General features: G+C 44.8%; 1 protein-coding gene across 1 annotated transcript; it reads left to right on the top strand.

Moving 5' to 3' along the window:
• Positions 1-726: 726 nt before the first annotated feature.
• DDX18 (DEAD-box helicase 18) lies at positions 727-16,376 on the top strand. Its single transcript, XM_002922896.4, has 14 exons — positions 727-894; positions 2,485-2,769; positions 5,022-5,162; positions 6,587-6,722; positions 7,096-7,196; positions 7,317-7,516; positions 7,609-7,723; positions 9,191-9,330; positions 10,206-10,367; positions 10,675-10,827; positions 11,504-11,617; positions 13,113-13,169; positions 13,519-13,696; positions 14,564-16,376. Exons 1-14 carry the CDS (start codon positions 810-812, stop codon positions 14,704-14,706), a joined length of 2,010 nt encoding a protein of 669 aa, XP_002922942.1. The 5' UTR covers positions 727-809; the 3' UTR covers positions 14,707-16,376.
• The last annotated feature ends 2,131 nt before the right edge of the window (positions 16,377-18,507 follow it).

The following is an 18,507-nucleotide window of genomic DNA, read 5'->3' as shown; positions in this document are numbered from 1 at the left end:
TGAAATCTGATCTAATGATACTGATTTGTTTGCTAGACCTTAGAAATTCACTGTTACAAGTGTTGGACTTTGAACTGCAAGGAGGGAGTGCAAGTTTATAAAGGCAAAAGCCACAAGGTTACGTAACTTGTTTCAAAAGAATTACCTTTTCCCCTGCAGAGTTAAACTATCTAATATACCATTGTCAATTCAGCTAGCAGACGTTCCGTTTGCTCTATTTCAGTGCGAAGTAGAACGTGTCCCAGGAGGTAGTTCCAACTGACCAGCTGCAATTGACAAAAGTCAGGAGTTCATGGTGTTCCAAGAATTGAAACAGGAGACGTGCAGAGACCCCCACTTCTCAATATCCTCCCAACCCTATCTTGAATGACTTCTTCAGCAATGCTTAACTTCGGAATCTTCTTTCACAACGTATAGATGAAATTTAGATTTTATTCAATTTTCCAAATTGTCCAGGATACAAAGAGGCCAAGCCCATAAAACTGGAGACTTCCTAAGGCACCCTGCTCGTCTTTGTTTCTTCAGCCTCCTCTAGGGAAGCTCGCATTCCCAAGGCCTGCAATGGCCCTAACACGAGCAGCAGCGACACAATGTGAACCTGGGTCGGTCTTCCACTCCTCTAGAGGGCGCCGCACAGAGTCCGGTCGCCGGAAGCATTTCCATCCCGGACGCATTTTCCGGACTGCAGCCCTCCAAGGGCCCTGTGACGTATTTCCGGTTGGCCGACTACGCACGTGCGACCCAAGAGGAAGTCGCGTCAACCCGGCAGCGGAGTTGTGGCGCTGCTGTGGAGGCGCTTCACCGACAACATGTCCCATCTACCTATGAAACTCCTGCGCAAGAAGATCGAGAAACGGAACCTCAAATTGCGCCAGCGAAACTTAAAGCTCCAGGGTGAGATGCGCGGAGCTTGGGGTCTGGGGGCCTCGGTAGCTGCGGGAGCCCGCCCCTGGGTCGCGGCGCCGCTCTGCTCGGGAGTCACTACATCCCTGAAGTCGCGCGGCCGCTTCTCCCGCGGCACGTGTGCTTGCTGAGAGTGAAAGGCAGCCTGGCGCCTTTCTGGCGCGTGCTCCAGATCGGCCCCTGATCTTTCTGAGCGTCAGTTTCTCCGTACAGGGTCAGAGCAGGAGCGGGCCGCCTGAGTTTTCCTCCGAGGTCTCCAGCCGGGGCTTCCACCTAAACCAGCTTTTTCTACGTCTCCCTCATTCAGAGTCCCTCCCACCTTTAGGTCCCATCTCATTCCCCATCCCAACCCCCGGCCCATTTCCAATCAGACACGTGGAACTTGTCATCACGCGCGTTCCTTTCACATCTATTTAATGCCTACATTGCTTCAAAAAATCTCATTGTCTCTCTTGTCGCAGAGTTTTCCTTGATACAGTCGCTTTCCCCTGTCCATGTCCGCTCTCTCTCGACTCCTGGAGCATATCCTATCTTCAGTTTTAGAAGTGCCTTCTGCACGTGTCCAGTGCATGCCCTCTCTTCACATTGCTCCTAATTTTAAGTTATGAGTTCCTCAAGCACTTCCAGGTATTTGCATCCTTAATATAAATAGGTACCTGAAAAGTCTGTTACCTGAATGTGAGTCATTCTTACCCACCTCGCTCGCAGTCGTTAAGTTCCTAACAATGAGCCAGAGATCTTGAAGTTACCTTATCCTTTTTTGGATCCTATGTAACAAACATATCAATCCCCGAGGGCAATGGTGGACTCATAATTCCTTACCCTAGCTGGATTCCAGCAGATGAGTTGCTTGCAAGTCATCCTGAAGAAGAGGACAGGTTTGTGGGCTTTAGGAATGGTTTTGAAGTTCCCTTGTATTTCCAGTTCCTAAGAATAATACAGCACTACTGACTACTTCTTGGTACTTATAAGTAACAATTAAAATTTAAAAAAAAATTTTTAAGAGTTGTTCCTTTTTATTATATGTAAACAAGGAAACTTTTAAAGATATCCCTAGGTGTGTATGTATATATATAATAAATACTGGGACCAATAAGTGAATTTTCAATTCATCGCTGCTTGGGAAAGTTAGGTTGAGTGTTTTGAAGTTATAGGAAAAGCAGTACAATGTGAATAGATGATAGTCTTTTCTAATTTATTGGTTAGCCATATATTTATCAAATACTTGATACTAACGTGTATTTGTAGCTACTGTTGTCTGGCCCTATCTGTTTAAATGTTTAACTTCACTGAAGTTTTGCTGTCCCAGATTCTTAACTCCATATGGACAGAGATGTGGTTTTTTTTTTAAGTTAAGAAATCAGTGTAGCTTTCCTTTTTCTTGCTCTTTTCATTAGAGGAAATTGACTTGTCCTGTTGTAGAATGCTATAAATTTAAGTGGTTTTAATAATGTGCATGAAACGTAATTAAAAGCTAAATCATTTCACTCATGGACACCCTGAGATTTCTCACCTGGGATTCCAGCATTTTTAAGCAAACCTTCCCTTCTTTGTCACAATGTATGTTCTGTTTTTAAACAGGGGCCTCGGATGTGAGCTTATCAGAAATGCAAAATGGAGATGTGTCTGAAGAAACAGTGGGAGGTGGAAAGATTAAAAAATCCCTAAAACAGTCTATGAATGTGGGCTTGCCAGAAGCCCAGAATGGAGAGATAGCTAAAGAAACAGTAGAAACTGTACAAATTAAAAAAAAAAAGAAGAAATCTACCATAATAATCAATGGAGAAGCAGCAACACAGCCTCCCAATTCAGAGTCAAAAAAGAAGAAGAAGAAAAAGAGAAAAATGGTGGATGATGCTGGGCCTGGTAAGTGCTTCAGTTTCCTTGAACTTCAGGCAGTCAAACAATTTTCACAGTTTTACCTTCTTTCTATTATTATTGTATTCATACAATAGGCAAGAATCCCTATACTCACTAGTATATCAGAAAATAATCTAGTAGCAAAAAGAAGCAAGGTAGGGGCTGGGGTGTGACATTTTTATTTGTATTAAGATACTGAGAAATGTGTCGTGCTTTTACATTCTCTAGTGACTGAAGAAAACCTCACACTTCAATAAAAGCCTCCTTTGGATTCTAGAAATTTGCTCTTTTTTTTTTTTTTTTTTAAAGATTTTATTTATTCAAATGACAGAGAGACAGCCAGCGAGAGAGGGAACACAGCAGGGGAGTGGGAGAGGAAGAAGCAGGCTCCCAGCGGAGTAGTCCGATGTGGGACTTGATCCCGGAACGCCGGGATCACGCCCTGAGCCTAAGGCAGACGCCTAACGACTGCGCTACCCAGGCGCCCCTAGAAATTTGCTCTTTTTGACAGTTGGCTAGGCTTTTAAACAGACTATATTATGGCAGAGGGTTATAGGTTTATTACCTGTTTTCAAACAAAATTGTGGCATTACACTAAAGAGATCGAGGTCAGTACATTCCTATCTTCTCAGGCCTTTATTTCAGGGGACTTTGCATTAATGATACTTTTTACTTTCCCTTTTTTTGGTCCCAATTTTTTTTCCTACTGTAAATTTCTCCTCTTAAAAGGAGACTTAGTATTAATTTGGATATGCAAAGTGTATAAAAATACCAGGTAACTTTTGTATAAATGGAATGTTAATTCCCAAGTGAGTAGAATGGCCAGGAGGGGGAGGCTGGTTTCTTTTGGAGGACAGTTGGATTTGGATAAGCTTACATGAAGGATAGGCATTTTAACTGAGATGTGAGCAAGCAGCGATTTCAAGGGAGAATACAACAGGTGTCAACAAACTATTCAGCCCTCTGCCTACTTTTGGAAATAAAGCTTTATTAGAACACTGCAGTGCCCATTTGTTTACTTGGTCTTTATTGTGACAAACCCTGTGCCCTGCAAAACCTGTAATGTCTACTCTCTGGGCCTTTATAGAAGTTTGTTCTAACCTGGGTTAGAACCTCCTATTCATCTAACTTAACTGAAATGAAGGTTCCATTCAGAAAGGAGCTTTGAAGTTTTCCAAATATGCATAGCCATTCTCATGCTGTGCGTAGGTTGACCATTTCCCAGAAGGGTGGTAGTCAGGTGCAAGGAAGAGGCCAGTCCTGGGCCACAGAGAGTCCTGAGTTCTGGTCCAGGTCGAGCTCTGTTCTAATTCACATAACTACCTGCCATGAATTTATAAAATCCCAGCGTAGTAGTTAACCCATTGAACCCCGAGTGGAACATTCAAGAATGTGATGGGAGGTAAGGCTGGAAGGGTAGTGGAGGGCCCTGTTACGAAAGCTGTATGTAGAAGTGAAATGCCAGGAGGCCTTCCCCCTGCCTCCCCTCGCCACTTGGTTTCCAGGAGCTGCCAGTTTCTGTCACCAGGCCTAAGGGAATTGTTGTGCTTGCACTGAGGTCTCTCTAGGAACATCAGGAACCTTTGGGATTTCCGCTCATCTTTTTTTTTTTTTTTTAAGATTTTTTATTTATTTATTTATTTGACGNTTTGACAGAGATAGAGACAGCCAGCGAGAGAGGCAACACAAGCAGGGGGAGTGGGAGAGGAAGAAGCAGGCTCATAGCAGAAGAGCCTGATGTGGGGCTCGATCCCACAACACGGGGATCACGCCCTGAGCCGAAGGCAGACGCTTAACCGCTGTGCCACACAGGCACCCTGGGATTTCTGCTCATCTTTGAACCAAAGCTAGTTTTTATGGAAAATTTATGTTTAATGGCATAGAAGGACAAGTTAGTGCCTTTTAAGAGTTCAAAAAACCATTAATCACAGCCCTTTTTTTCCCCAGTGGACTACATAAACTTGATGTAATTAGTGTACTTAAATTGTTCAACTTTTCAAAAATGTCTTGGTCACTTAGGATGCTACAATAGGCCTAAAAAATAAAGTTTTTTTGGCAAATCTGCATGTCCCCCTGAGTTTTTACATATAATTAAATCTTTAGTCATGGAAAGGGACATTCTTAGCATATTAAAACTGGAAATGTGTTAAGCTTTCGAAAAAATGCCTCTTTGCATTATACATCTTTTTATTTTGTGATCCCATTTGGTATTTCATTTTAACAAAAAAATTCGGGGGTGTTGTCCTTTAAAACCAAAGATACCAAAAAAGTGAAAACTGAAGACAAAGGGGACTCTGAAGAAGGGGCCCAAGCTCCTGAGGAGACAGAAAACAGTGTGGAGAAGCCGGATGACGAGGAAGAAGACAGTGAAGTGCCCAGCCTACCCCTGGGACTGACAGGTAACTTTAGAAAGTTTTCCAGAGAGACCTTAAACATGGCATGCCTTCTGGATTATAGGATTTGAAGTTTCAGTTGTGATTTTTAATTTACCTAGAAAAAGTATTTACAAGAAATATTTTATATCTAACTGCTGTTTTATCCACTTTGTGTGCTTTAGTTCTTGCCGTTTCTCTCTCTTCCTTTTCTGCAATCCTAACATTAAATATTTTGATAAACACACGAACAGCTTCTGGGGTCCTCTGTTCCTTTGGTTTGTTGTTTTCTAAAGCTCATTCTGTTTTGTATTAGGAAAATCATTGGCCCAGAAGTCTGGAGATGAGAGGTTTAATACTGGCCCAGTTACTAGTAAGGAAGGATGGAATTCACATTATTGAGGGACTTTGGCCAGGGTAAATTCCTTTGGCCTCTGTTTCTTTATAAGGTCAAGAGTTTGGCCAAAATCACTTGCTCCAAACCAGAAATGGCTAGGAGTTCCTTGAGTTGTTCACTGTGGGTTTTTTATTTGTTACAATAGTGAGGTCTAACCCCAGGCTTGTTTAATCAGAATTGCAAAAGTCACGGCAGTGGTTCCCAACCAGGGCAGTTTTGCCTCCTTGGAGGGGTGACCGGGTCATCCTGGTTTACCCAGAACTTGACCAGTTCTAGTTTTAGCATCCAAAGTCCTGCATCCCATAAACCTCCTCTGTCCCAGGCAAACCGTGAAGGTTGACTGCCAACATGTTTGGTTGTCAGAACCGGGGGCAGACTACTGTCATTTAGTGGGTGAAGGTCAGGGAGGCTACAGAACGTCCAATAATGCATGGGACGGCCCCCCACAACAAGGAAGTATCCCGCCCAAATGTCAGTACTGCCAGGGTGGACCACAGCGGGCTGATGAGCAGGGCAGGTTTGGGGTGGGGGCTCCCAGGTGAGTTTGATATCTTCCCCTGCTGAAGAACCACCGCACATGCAATGTGTGTTCCGTCTAACGGTGTGTGGCTGTGCCTGACCTTCTCAGTTGTCTTTTTGGAGTGAGATTAACAGCCCTTTTGATTGACTTTGCACTCATTTCTGTTATACGGGATGCTTTCACTTTTTATTTCAGATGTCTCAAATATTTCATTTTTCTGTGCACCACCCCCATGCTTGACATTTTCATTTGACACAAGTCCCTTGGTTATACCTACTCTCCGTCCTTTACTGTTTTGTTACCATGTAGGTTCTAGACTTCGCACAGATGTTAGCAGGAGAAGCTTCAAAAGTCGGGGTCTTTGTCTTAGTATTACGTAGGAATGGTGGGGGTCTAGTCTTTCTACTGGAAGAAGCTCGTGTCAGCTCGATTCCCTCCCAATAATGTTTTCAAACAGCAAAACTAACTTACATAGCTATAGCGGTATTAACTACAAAAAGACAAATTGGTAATGGTAAACTGTCTTTTCTTTAGGAGCTTTTGAGGATACTTCATTTGCTTCTCTTTCTAATCTTGTCAATGAGCACACTCTGAGGGCAATAAAAGAAATGGGTTTTACAAACATGACTGAAATTCAGCATAAAAGTATCAGACCACTTCTGGAAGGCAGGTATGATTAACATTGATGTTTGGACATTAGTACCTGTTTTTAGTGCTGGTCGTTTAGAAGGAAAATGCCAATGTGTTCTGTTGATGTTTGCCCTGTGCTTTAGGTTGATAAATCCACACGTCATTAAAGGCCTTAAGTTACCGATGTTTGAAGAAGAGTGTTCATTTCTGTTTTATAGCATAATTCTTATATCTGAGTTAGATATTTAACCCCTGTGATTGATTCAGTAATAAAGAAGCTAGGGACTTTGTTTTTCTTAACTCATGTTCTAGCCTTGCTGCCTGAAAGGTGGTAGTTCGTAGTAGGTATCCAGTAAATGCTGGTTGACTAAGTAGACTAAGTGTCTCTTTTCCTTTCCGTTTCTAATATTTAGGGATCTTCTAGCAGCCGCAAAAACAGGCAGTGGCAAAACGCTGGCATTTCTCATCCCTGCAGTCGAACTCATTGTCAAGTTAAAGTTCATGCCTAGGAATGGTGAGTCCCTGATCTGGTTTTTCTGGCCAGTAGTTCACTGGAAGTGTATTGTAGCCGTTACAGACTCCATGGTGATAACTGCACCTGGACTTTCACCGTCTATCATTTTTTGCGTTTTAGGCACTGGAGTTCTTATTCTCTCGCCTACTAGGGAACTGGCCATGCAGACTTTCGGTGTTCTTAAGGAGCTGATGACGCACCACGTTCACACATATGGGTTGATAATGGGCGGCAGCAACAGGTCTGCGGAAGCACAGAAGCTCGGTAATGGGATCAACATCATCGTGGCCACCCCCGGCCGCCTCCTGGACCACATGCAGGTAAGGCAGCGCTGCCGTGGGCACCTGTCTCCTTGCCTCATGGGAAACCTAAACCTGAGCTAATAAGTTTTTCTTTGCCTTTGTCTTGTCAGAATACCCCAGGGTTTATGTATAAGAATCTGCAGTGTCTGGTTATCGATGAGGCTGATCGTATCTTGGATGTTGGGTTTGAAGAGGAATTGAAACAAATTATTAAACTTCTGCCAAGTAAGTAGGCGTAACCTCTGCATGTGCTTTGCAGAGTAGCTGTTGGAAGTAGGTGAGGCTTGTCCCTCTATGAAAACTATTCAGACTGGAATTTTCATCAAGCCAGACCAGTCAGCCCTAGAGGTGGTTTGCAACGCAAGTGTCAGACTTACCAGTAACTTAATGCAGTGGTTTTGCCACTTCGGAGGTTATAATGCAAGTTAGACAGTCCTAACATCGGTCTCACTCCCGTCTGCCCCCACCACCCCATCTTACTTTTTCTCACCCACCCTGACATCTCCCGGGTAGCCGTGGACGTGTTGCCTGCCGTGTTGCTCTTGAATGTACATACCTGGGCTATAGTACTTGCAGTGTTACAAACCGTTGATGTCTCTGATAAGGCCATGATTCCATTTATTATATGGTTTTCTAATGCTTTATTGAAGTATAATTGATATAGTCTGTACGTATTTTAAATATTCAATTTGTAAAGTTTTGACGTGTTTACACCTGTGAAACCCATCACCCCGATCAATAGAGAAAAAGTCTTCACCATTAAGTGTGGTGTTAGCTATAGGGGTTTTTTTTTGTAGCTGCCCTTTGGTAGACAAAGGATGAGAATGATCCCTTTTGTTCCTGGTTTGCTGAGGCGTTTTTGTTTTTGTTTTGTTTATCTGCACATACTAGCTGTTCTTACTATTCCAGAATGGCATGCTGCAGATACCGGACAGTATGTACTTTTGTTCATTACAAAATGGCTTCCAAACCATTAGACATGAAATTGTAGTAACAGCATAAAACAGAACAGTAACATCACAATCAGAAATAGATGTTAAATTCTATCATATGCTTTTACCGCGTCAGTTAAAATGATCAGATGTTTGTTTTTTCGTTAAATATCTCTTTAAATTTTAAATTTGTTAATATAGTAAGTTATATCGGTTAATTTTCAAATATTAAACAACTCTGCATTCCTGAAGTAAACCCCACTTGGTCATGATGCATTATCCTTTCTATATACTACATTCACCTTTGCTAAAATTTTGTTCAGAAATTTTGCATCTGTGCTTATGAATCATTACTGGGTTTTGGTATCAGGGTAATGGCTGGCTTCAAAGAATGAGTTGGGAACTAAAACCTCTCTAAATCCTGGAGAGATTGTGCAGAATGGGTAATATTTTTTCCTTAAATGTTTGATAGAATTCACCAGTGGGAAGTCTTTGGGGCTGAAGTTTTCTTTCCGCGACGATTTTAACTACAATTTCTGTCATAGACACAAAGCTATTCAGGATTTTGGTTTCATCTCAAGTAAGCTCTAGCCATTTGTCTTTCAAAGAAATTGTCCATTTTATCTAAGTTGTCAGATTTCTAGACAAAGTTGTTCGATATTCCTTTCTTGGTATCTGGTCTACTCAGTATTTGTAGTGGTGAGGCGATGCTAACGATTCCCTGAAATATTTGGGTTCTTTTTATGTGTATCTGTTTCAGCACGCAGGCAGACCATGCTCTTCTCTGCCACACAAACTCGAAAAGTTGAAGACTTGGCGAGGATTTCTTTGAAAAAGGAGCCGTTGTATGTTGGAGTTGATGACGATAAAGCTAACGCAACCGTGGACGGTCTCGAGCAGGTACGTTGTCGAGATCTCACAGTCACGGATCGTCACCGGCGTGTCCTTGTAATTGTTTGGAGGCTCATCCCGAGAGCAGGTGGATTAATGAGCTTTTAACTCAAATACAGTGAATGCGGGTATTGGCTGTCTGGCATCACGAATCTTGAATTCTGAATAATGTGATCAGCTCTCTTTATTCTGTCTCTTAATACTGCTTGCCACATAGGAGACGTTAGTCACTACGGATTGTAAATGCAGTAAGGAACAAAAAGTGTCATTTAGTGATCTTTTGCTCTAATATGCAAGGTGAGTTAGCAGAGGGAGAGGCTGGTTTCAGGCACATTGCTGTGAAAAATTGGAAATGAGGTGAGGTGACAGAGATCCAAACTAGGTGGATTGAAAATAGAACTCTTGAGTCTTTTGATGAATAAAATATTTCAAATAACGATCTTGCTTAAAAATTCCGTTCGTTGTATATTTTAAGAAATGTCTTCCCTTGGCTTTGTTACCTTGTTGAGGACAGTGCACTTAGGCTGTAGTTATTTGAGATCTTGCTATCGAGGACCTTTTGAAAAAGGAAGCATTGCTGTGCTTTGAGGGTTCCAGCACATAGAGTTGTTACTTTATGATGACTGCACAAACTGGGTAACGAGAAGTCTGTAACCTCAGAAATATGAAAAGTATTTAGTGATTGCATCCAGTAAAAGGAACCAGAAGAGCTAAAATCCGTCTCGGGGTAGGGATGCTTTGTTATAAAGAAGGCAGTAATTTTGTTATAGGTGAGCGGCACGATGGGGCATATGCAGTGTTAATCTGTGCCCTCCATCAAATTATATTGGTTCATGAAGCTGAAGATGTCTGATTATTTTTCTGTTCACTTGAATGACTTCTAGGGATATGTTGTCTGTCCCTCGGAGAAGCGATTCCTCCTGCTCTTTACATTCCTTAAGAAGAACCGGAAGAAGAAACTGATGGTCTTCTTTTCATCCTGTAAGTCCGTGAAGTACCATTACGAGTTGCTGAACTACATCGATCTGCCTGTCTTGGCCATTCATGTAAGTGATTATCATGAGTTTATTCAAAAACCGTGAACACTTACCAAGTATATGGATTGTGGGGTTTGCGTTATCGCGCTCTCTAAATGGAGAATGGTCCGTGGGGAGGGAGCTTTGCTGGGTGTGGAAGGGTGAGGACCACAAAAGGGGTAAGAGATATCATCCACTTAGGAAATGAGATCTAGGCCAGAGAGTGAAATGGAAATGAAGCAGGTTAACAGCTCCACAGCTGGGGGGTCGTACACCCAGGCCTCCCAGAAGTGGCCTCACGTGTCCAGCTCTGAGACATGCTTTGGTCTGATTCTAGGGAAGACAGAAGCAGAATAAGCGCACGACCACGTTCTTCCAGTTCTGCAACGCAGATTCGGGGATACTGTTGTGTACCGACGTGGCAGCGCGAGGCCTGGATATCCCTGAAGTCGACTGGATTGTTCAGTACGACCCTCCTGATGACCCCAAGGTAACCGGCGCCCTCGGCATTGCTCCACAGGGGCTCTGCCTTAAGGGGTGAGCTTTCCCGCTTCCCCGAGACCCGGCAGATTGCCTGTCAGACGTTGATCCCGTGGTTTCCCAGCGCTGTTGTACCGCACGCTGACTGCAGTTGTTCTCTGGCCCTGCTGGTAGCTGGGGCTTTTACTGGACCAGAGGGGGCGTGCTGAGTTTGAGAGGCCTCGGTGAGGCTGAAGTTAGGGCTGTCATGTGCTTGGAATGGTCTGTGAAGAGTAGTAGGTGTTAGAAGAAAATAAAATTTGCTTTCAGTAATAGGTAAGATTCTGTACCATATGTAGTAAAATAAGTTTCATTAAATATTGTCAACAAGCAGTAGATGACAAAAATGGTCAGCTAGCACGAAAACCTGTTCAAAAAAGTTATTTTGAAGACAAAGCACACTTAGTCGTTAATGCGAGTATCATGTCGAGCGGCTGTCAGGCCTCCGTCCCTGCCCTGTTAACCTCTCTGGTCAGGGTCCATGCAGAAGCTGGGGGCGTGGCCAGCGGGTGTGTGGCACGGCCCTGGGGGAGGAGCACCATGTCATCCAGATGTGCTGACACGCTTCTTTCCGCCGTGCAGCTCCTCGAAAGGCAGGTTCCCATGCACGTTGGTCTGTTAATTCAGGTTTTCTCTCTCCACCAAAGGAATATATTCATCGTGTGGGAAGAACAGCCAGAGGCCTAAACGGGAGAGGGCATGCCTTGCTCATTTTACGCCCTGAAGAATTGGGTTTCCTTCGTTACTTAAAGCAATCCAAGGTAAAGATCTTGGTTTGGAAAATCTTAAGCTGGGAACAGATTCCTCTTGGTTGGAATTGTGTGCCAGTGCCGATGGCCTTAAGCACCATTTCTGGATGGGTCTGAGGTGTCGGGTGTCGTTGCCGTGCTCTGGGAACAGTTAGAACAGTTAAGTTGGGCAGGGGAGATTAGATGCGGGTCTGGCCTGAAACTGAACAGCCCTTGGCCCCTCTGGCTCAGCTGTGTATCTCAGTGTCCCTAGGCACTGTCCCTTTCCCTAGCCATTTGAAACCACCTCCGCCCCTTCTAAGCTCCCTCACACCTTGTTGCCTCCACCTGCTCCCTTGCTGCAGCCTTGTTTTCATGAGGACTCCATTCACTCCTGTCTCTCCCTCCTCCTCCTCCTGTCCTGTACTCCTTGACTCTGTTTTGCCTCCTTTCTCTCCCATTACCGTCTCAAGTCTTCTACTAAAAAAATAACTTCGACCCTGAACCCATTTGCCTTCCTCTCCTGTCGTGGCTGCTGCTGATTGCCTTTCTTCCTTCTACTGTTTTGGAAAGTAGTTTTTCTTTTCTCTTTTTACTGTCCACTTACCTGATCCCCAGCCTACCCTCCTCTGGCTCTGGCCTCACTCCATCTACCAAACCTGAATTCATTAGAATCCTGACTGTCCTCCGATCCTGTGCGCACCTGTCAGGCCTTCTCTTGACATTTGCCCCCTCTTTGGCCTCCCTTGGCACAGTCTTACCAAGTGGATTTTCCTCTAACCTGCAAGTTCCCGGAAATGGCCTTTATGCCTTTTCTCTAGAATACCCTTTTCTGCATCTTAAAGAATGATTACGGTTTCAGTGAACTGCTCTGTCTCGTGGGACGCCATCACTGATCTCCTGTCGTTGGCGTTCCCGCAGCACGAATGTTCATCCAGCTGTCGTCTTACCCCCTCCCTGTCTGCTCTGCAAGACTGCAGGCTCTGAGGGTGGGGTCCAGGACTTGGGCCGCTGTTTTTCCAGCACCTCTCCGAGCTCTGGCATTTTTGCAGTTATCTAATACATGCTGACTGGTGAGAGATCCTTCCTGTAGTGGGGTGTGGTCATCATGAGTTCTGGTATCACAGACCCTAGTCACAGGGCAGGGTGGCTGTGGGCCAGCTCTCCTGACACGGAGGGAGGGGGCTAGTGGTCCTGACTGGAAGCATCGGGCTGCCTTATGTTGTATCTATAGAGATCCTTCTGTAGAGAAAAGGGCTTCGTTGACTTACTGTCCCTGTCTAGTCCCTCGCCTTTCCTTTCAGGAAGGGTCCTCAGCACAATGCATGTCAAGGTAGCAGAAGTAAGCTAAGACTTTTCCGTTGGCTGCGGGACACCAGAGCAGCAGCCATCTGTCCTGAGGGAGTCACACGGGCCTGGCTGTCCTCCTGGTTCTTCATGGGACGGGATGCTTGTCACCGCTCAGTCATCTGCATGTCTGAATATCGATCCATCCTTGTCTACTGATTTTCATGTTTTTGTTTTCTAGGTTCCATTAAGTGAATTTGAGTTTTCCTGGTCCAAAATTTCTGACATTCAGTCCCAGGTGTGTTTGGTATTTTTATTTGTATGTGTGTTTTTTTTGGTCTTTTTAAACACTTGTGAAGAAGAGTTGGCCTCGGTTGATAATCATTGTCCTCTGACTCTCCCCTTTCGTGAACCAGGTTTGAACTGTGTGATCTTTTAGGGTTCTTGCCATGCCGTTTACCGTGTTCCTGTGTTACCTGCCTTGTTCCCATTGATACCTTATAAGAACTTTGACATTCCTCTTACTGCACCCTGAGTTTGCAAATATTACAAAACTTGGAGCAAGTGTATTGGAACCATGGTTTTGTTCTGATATATATGAAGTCTGCTTTTGTATTTTATTGAAATCAATGTCTTTTTCATTCCAGCTTGAAAAATTGATTGAAAAGAACTACTTCCTTCATAAGTCAGCCCAGGAAGCATATAAGTCCTACATTCGGGCGTATGATTCCCATTCTCTGAAACAGATCTTCAATGTTAATAACTTAAATTTGCCTCAAGTGGCTCTGTCGTTTGGTTTCAAGGTGCCTCCTTTTGTTGATCTGAGTATCCTTTTCTTTGTTGTCAGGAATTCATCTGGGAACCGAGGGACAGGAGGTTGACAGAGGGGCACTTGGGCTTAGCACTTGGTTTGGTGTGTGCTCTGGCTGTGGTCTGGAAGCCAGAGAATTCATTCTGGTCACTGTCTGCCTGTCAGTGCTGGCACATGGTAGGCACGGGTTAACTGTCACCGTGGGGGTTACAGACACAAGACTGCCTGTGCTTTAGGCCTTGGGAATTTGACAGGCAGTGCGAACTAGAGAGTCGCGCGTTCCGGAGAGAAGCCCGTAGGGTTACAGTTGCAAGGCTCGGGCGGTGTGAGGCTTCCCCGTACGAGGTCATGGAGAACAGCTTGCCCTGGAGCTGAAGAGAGGCCTGTGAGTTAGCATGAGACGGGGGTCACTGTCCTCATCGTGGGCAGTGAGTAAACATCTGTTGTGATGAGCACTTACTGAACTGTGAGGAGGGAAGAGCACCTCCTTCAGTTGGTTAAGCATTCCTGAATCCACTCCGAACCTAGGTGAAGGTCCTTTGTTTTGACATTGAGGGTGGTTTTTAATGTGTTTCTATAGACTTGCTGATGTGCCTCTCAACTTCTTGTAAATAACAGTCTTCAGTTTCTTTGGGCAGAGAAAACAATATGGCTGTTACATTGGGCTTAAAAGTCACACCTGCTCATTTTAGTCCATGATCACGTGACCACTCCAGATGTCCTGGAAATGGGTCACATGGGCGTATGGTCGCATTTTCATGGTGCGGGAAGGGGTTGTGGGAGCAGAGCAGCGGAGGACACGCTGGTTTGTTCTCTGTGTGGATATTAGATGGGAGCTCATGGTCTTTGAGTTGCTTGATTTCCTTAACCTTCGCCTTTAGACGTGAATAGCAACGACGGCAAGCTTAAAAAGAGAGGAGGCGGTGGTGGCTTTGGCTACCAGAAAGCCAAGAAAGTCGAGAAGTCCAAAATCTTCAAACACATCAGCAAGAAGTCCTCCGACAGCAGGCAGTTCTCCCACTGAAAACACGCCTTCCTTCGTCTTAAAATGCTTTGTCCTGAAATGGATTTTTTTCCCTTTCTCTAACAAAGGAATTGTTGTGGCTTCAGGATTGGGACTGACGGAACAGGAGTATGAATTGATGTGGTTGCAAGCACTGGACACTGATAACTTCCCGGGGATACTGCTCTTACTTGGGGATGTAAAACAGAGTTCAGTTTTTCTAGGTTGTTCAAGGGCAAAGCAAGGGATCTTTTGGATTTTGTTGTGACGATAGAATATTTTAAATCTTATACTTCTATATTTGTTATTGTTTGGGGGTGGGGGGCATTTTTAAATTTTTTATTTAAAATCAATTAACATGTAATGTATTACTGGTTTCAGAGGTGGAGTTCGGTGACTCATCAGTCTTGTATAACACCCAGTGCTCATTACATCACATGCCCTCCTTAATGTCCATCACCCAGTTCAACCTGCCTTAGAAGGCAGTGGCCTGGTACACTGAACGGGTGCTGGGGGTGGCGATGCAACAGATGGTCTCGGGTTTTTTTGTTTTTGCTTTGGGGTTTGGGGGTGGGTTTTTTTTGGTTTCGGTTGTTTCTTGGACCTTAACCATAGTTCTTGACCTCCCCTGAAAATGCTACTGTGGCTAGGAAGCACGTTACGTTAAAGGTGGCGTTCGTTTTTATATACACCAGATTTTAAAGCAGTGAGCCTTTCCCATTTTTTTTTTTTTAAGAGCACAAAGTGTGGGTTATTTGTCATTGTTATTTGAATAAAGCACCCTTAGCTTTCCGAACATTTGTTGGGAACAGGGAATCTGAGAATTTTTTGAGCCTCATTTACACCAATATAGGTGTAATAATCCGCTGTTCTCCATTTAATAACTTAGAAAAACCTTTTTGAAAAAAGGCACAAAGTGATGATGACACAGCTCGTTCAACTTTGTTTCAAGCGGTTTGGATTTTGATGAACTCTTCCAACCCTGCAGAGTACTCAGGAGGCAGAGACCTTTTTGAGAAAAATTGCCCCCCTTCCAGATCTGTGAAACAAACATAGGTTTATGATGAAAATTGGAAATGAACAGTGGTCAAAAAGCAGCAAAAGATGGGGGTTTCGTCTCATGGGGTTTTTGCTGTAGGAACTCTTTTGACTTCGGAAATGGTCATTTAACTTTTGATCAGTTGGAAACCAAAGTAACTGGCATCCTTTTGCTGTTGTGCCAGTTAATATTCATAGTTTCCTGTTCAATATAGATACACCGAGAACATCAAATGTGGAGGAAACAGCCTGATATAAATAGCATGCCAGTAGTAAAGAAAAAGTGATCCTCTGTGTCTGGGCTTAACCACGGTCCCCCTGGCCAGACCTGTCCTAGGGTTCTGGCCTGCCTGCTGGACTCCTGGCATTTAAGAACGCTTCATCTGAGACATCCAGTAACTTGTTTTTCTTTTTTGTTTCAGAAATAATCGTGTTTCAAAAAATACACAAAAACAAAGGGAAGACTATTTAATCACAGAGCAGGAGTAAAAACTGTCGATATTTTCATACATAGCCAGGAGGGGTTTTGTAGACAGACTTTTAAATTTTCTATCAGAAGTGAAGTCATCCTTTACCCCCTACTTGTAACCAGCTTGTTTCATAACGTGTTATTTTCCTGTGTCATTAAATAATTATGTCCGTTTTATATTTCACTTATGACTACGTTTTGTTAATGACCTTTGCTTGGTCTGCCTAGACCAAGGTTCTAGGTCCCTGCTCATGACAGAGGGGCTCTCCTGTCTTAGCCAGTCTCGTGCTCCTGTTTGACCTGCCGTGGTTTGTGTCCAGTAGGAGTAGAAGTCAGTCTGCAGAGATTTTATGAGTTAAGTGTATAAAAAGAAGGTAGAAAGATTGTGCTTTCTATAGTAATGGCTCATTCCAGGGACTTGCTGAGCCCGGAGGTTCTGCGGGCAGGATGGCCTGACGAGGGACCTCCAGCCAGCCAGTCTTGACCAACCTGGCCAGGATTCACATGTGAGGGAGCCAGTGACTAGAACCAGATACAGGTCAGGGCAGCACCGTGATCCTTAGGCTTCTGTGCCGAGAGCACAGCTGCTGGTGGCAAGTGTCGGGGCCGTTAACTTGTCAAATGGGATTAGGTGGCTTCAGCCAGGAAGGGTAGGCAGCGTGGGCAGGGAGCCAGGCAGGTCACTCTGTGCCAGTGGAAACCTCTGGGTCCTCTGGGCTGCCAGGGACAGTGAGTCATTGCTTATCTAAGTTTGTTTTTGTCTTAACTGGCCGTGTTGGTCTAAGTAAAGCCAAATTCAAGATCCGCATAAAGGGTCTGTTGACTGAAAAATAGGTAGTGGTTAAGAGTGAGCGCTCTGGAGCCAGACTGCCGGCCTTCACATTCCAGCTGGGCCCCTTTTCTAGGTCTCTTAAACGAGTAAAGCCAAGGAATCAAACCTGCAGCATGAGGTGGTGAGAATTGACTGAGCTAGCGGAAGCACGTGGGAGAGGGCCTGGTGCGCAGCTCCGGACCAGTCAGCTCTCTGGGCTCTCTGTCGAGGAGCGCGTCCCCGGGAAAGGTTTCCTGTTCCATAGCAGCGTTACAGCGACCCGTCGAAAATCCGGAGCTAGCCTGGGCCTTTTGGAGGACAGACAGGATTTCTGGCCGTTCAGTCCCCTGTGATCTGCCCCAGGTTTTAGAAAGGGCTCCAGTTCATCTTCCTGGGGCAACTGTCCAATAGATGAATGCAGTTTTCAGGGCTGCTTCAGTGCTAGGTGTTAGGTGGAGGCAGTGATCGTGCCTTTGGATAATCCTAGGTCGTCATGAATTGAAAGCCTGCTAGATGCCAGAGGACAGGAGTAAGGATGGCCAAGCTCCTCTTAGGAACCCCGTTAGGTATAGAGGAGGGAAAGGCGTGTCATACACAATTGCAGTATGGTTTTCCAAGTCATGCGATGGATGCAGATAGAGATTCCGGCCATTTCTAAGCCTGGGAAATCTGTGTTCTTGGATTCTGGTAGACATTAGCTGGTGGAAAAAAAAAGGGAAACTTCTCTGCATAGAAGTTAGCCTTCTGTTCTGGAATGGGAGTTCCCAAATGCTGGTTGTGCCAGACTGGCTACTTAAGAAACAATGACATGTTTTAAGATTTTCGTGCTTGGAGATTGTGATTTACACCTTCGGTGGGGCGGAAGGACCTCTGGGTAGTTCTCACATACGGGTAGGTTTGGGAACATCCATACGCATACAACCTCTTATTAAACCTTGTATGTTCTCTCGTCTTGCAGGGTGAGAATGCCCAGTACAGGAAATGGTGTTAGGATGGTTAGTCATCCACAAACGGGTGGCCCAGAGGAGGCAGGAGGCACACAGACCTGGGCTTTCCAGAGGGAACAGCTATGAATTCGTTTGAATGGCTTACATGGGAAGAGGCACAGTGTAGGTCAGCCTAACAACCATGGCTCCCTGCCTCCTCCAGCCGAAGCCTCCAGATCCCCCCCATGGCGCGCCATTCAATTGGAACGCAGTTGATGGGTGTTGGCACAGGAGAGGGAACGGATTTGCCTTGGCTACTTGTCTAGGACTCTGTCTTCATCTGTGTTTAAGGGGGAGTGTGACCATTTTAACTGGATGACACTCGTGGACTTTTTTTGTTGGAGGCGCTGCCTGGTGTCTACCCTTCCTGCATTTGGAGACCATGCCATTTAAACCCTACTGGGTCTTCAAAGCACTTCCCGTCAGAAAAGTCCCCTGCAGCCAGGATTGGCCTGTGGCCTCGCTTTGACAGATGAGCTCCGCCTGCCCCGCCTCGGAAGGAGGTACTGGTGAAGCAG

The sequence above is a fragment of the Ailuropoda melanoleuca genome, chromosome 2 (genome assembly GCF_002007445.2).
Source record: "Ailuropoda melanoleuca isolate Jingjing chromosome 2, ASM200744v2, whole genome shotgun sequence".
Classification (NCBI taxonomy): Eukaryota; Metazoa; Chordata; class Mammalia; order Carnivora; family Ursidae; genus Ailuropoda; species Ailuropoda melanoleuca.
The sequence above is the reverse complement of the archived record's forward strand: the minus strand, read 5'-3'. Positions and strand labels throughout refer to the sequence as shown.

Excerpts from the sequence above, each read along its gene's own strand:
- DDX18 (XM_002922896.4), top strand. The coding sequence starts at position 810 with ATGTCCCATCTACCTATGAAACTCCTGCGCAAGAAGATCGAGAAACGG. Across the intron at positions 7,517-7,608 it reads GCCTCCTGGACCACATGCAG|AATACCCCAGGGTTTATGTA; the intron begins GTAAGGCAGCGC and ends TTGTCTTGTCAG. Across the intron at positions 13,170-13,518 it reads TTTCTGACATTCAGTCCCAG|CTTGAAAAATTGATTGAAAA; the intron begins GTGTGTTTGGTA and ends TTTTCATTCCAG.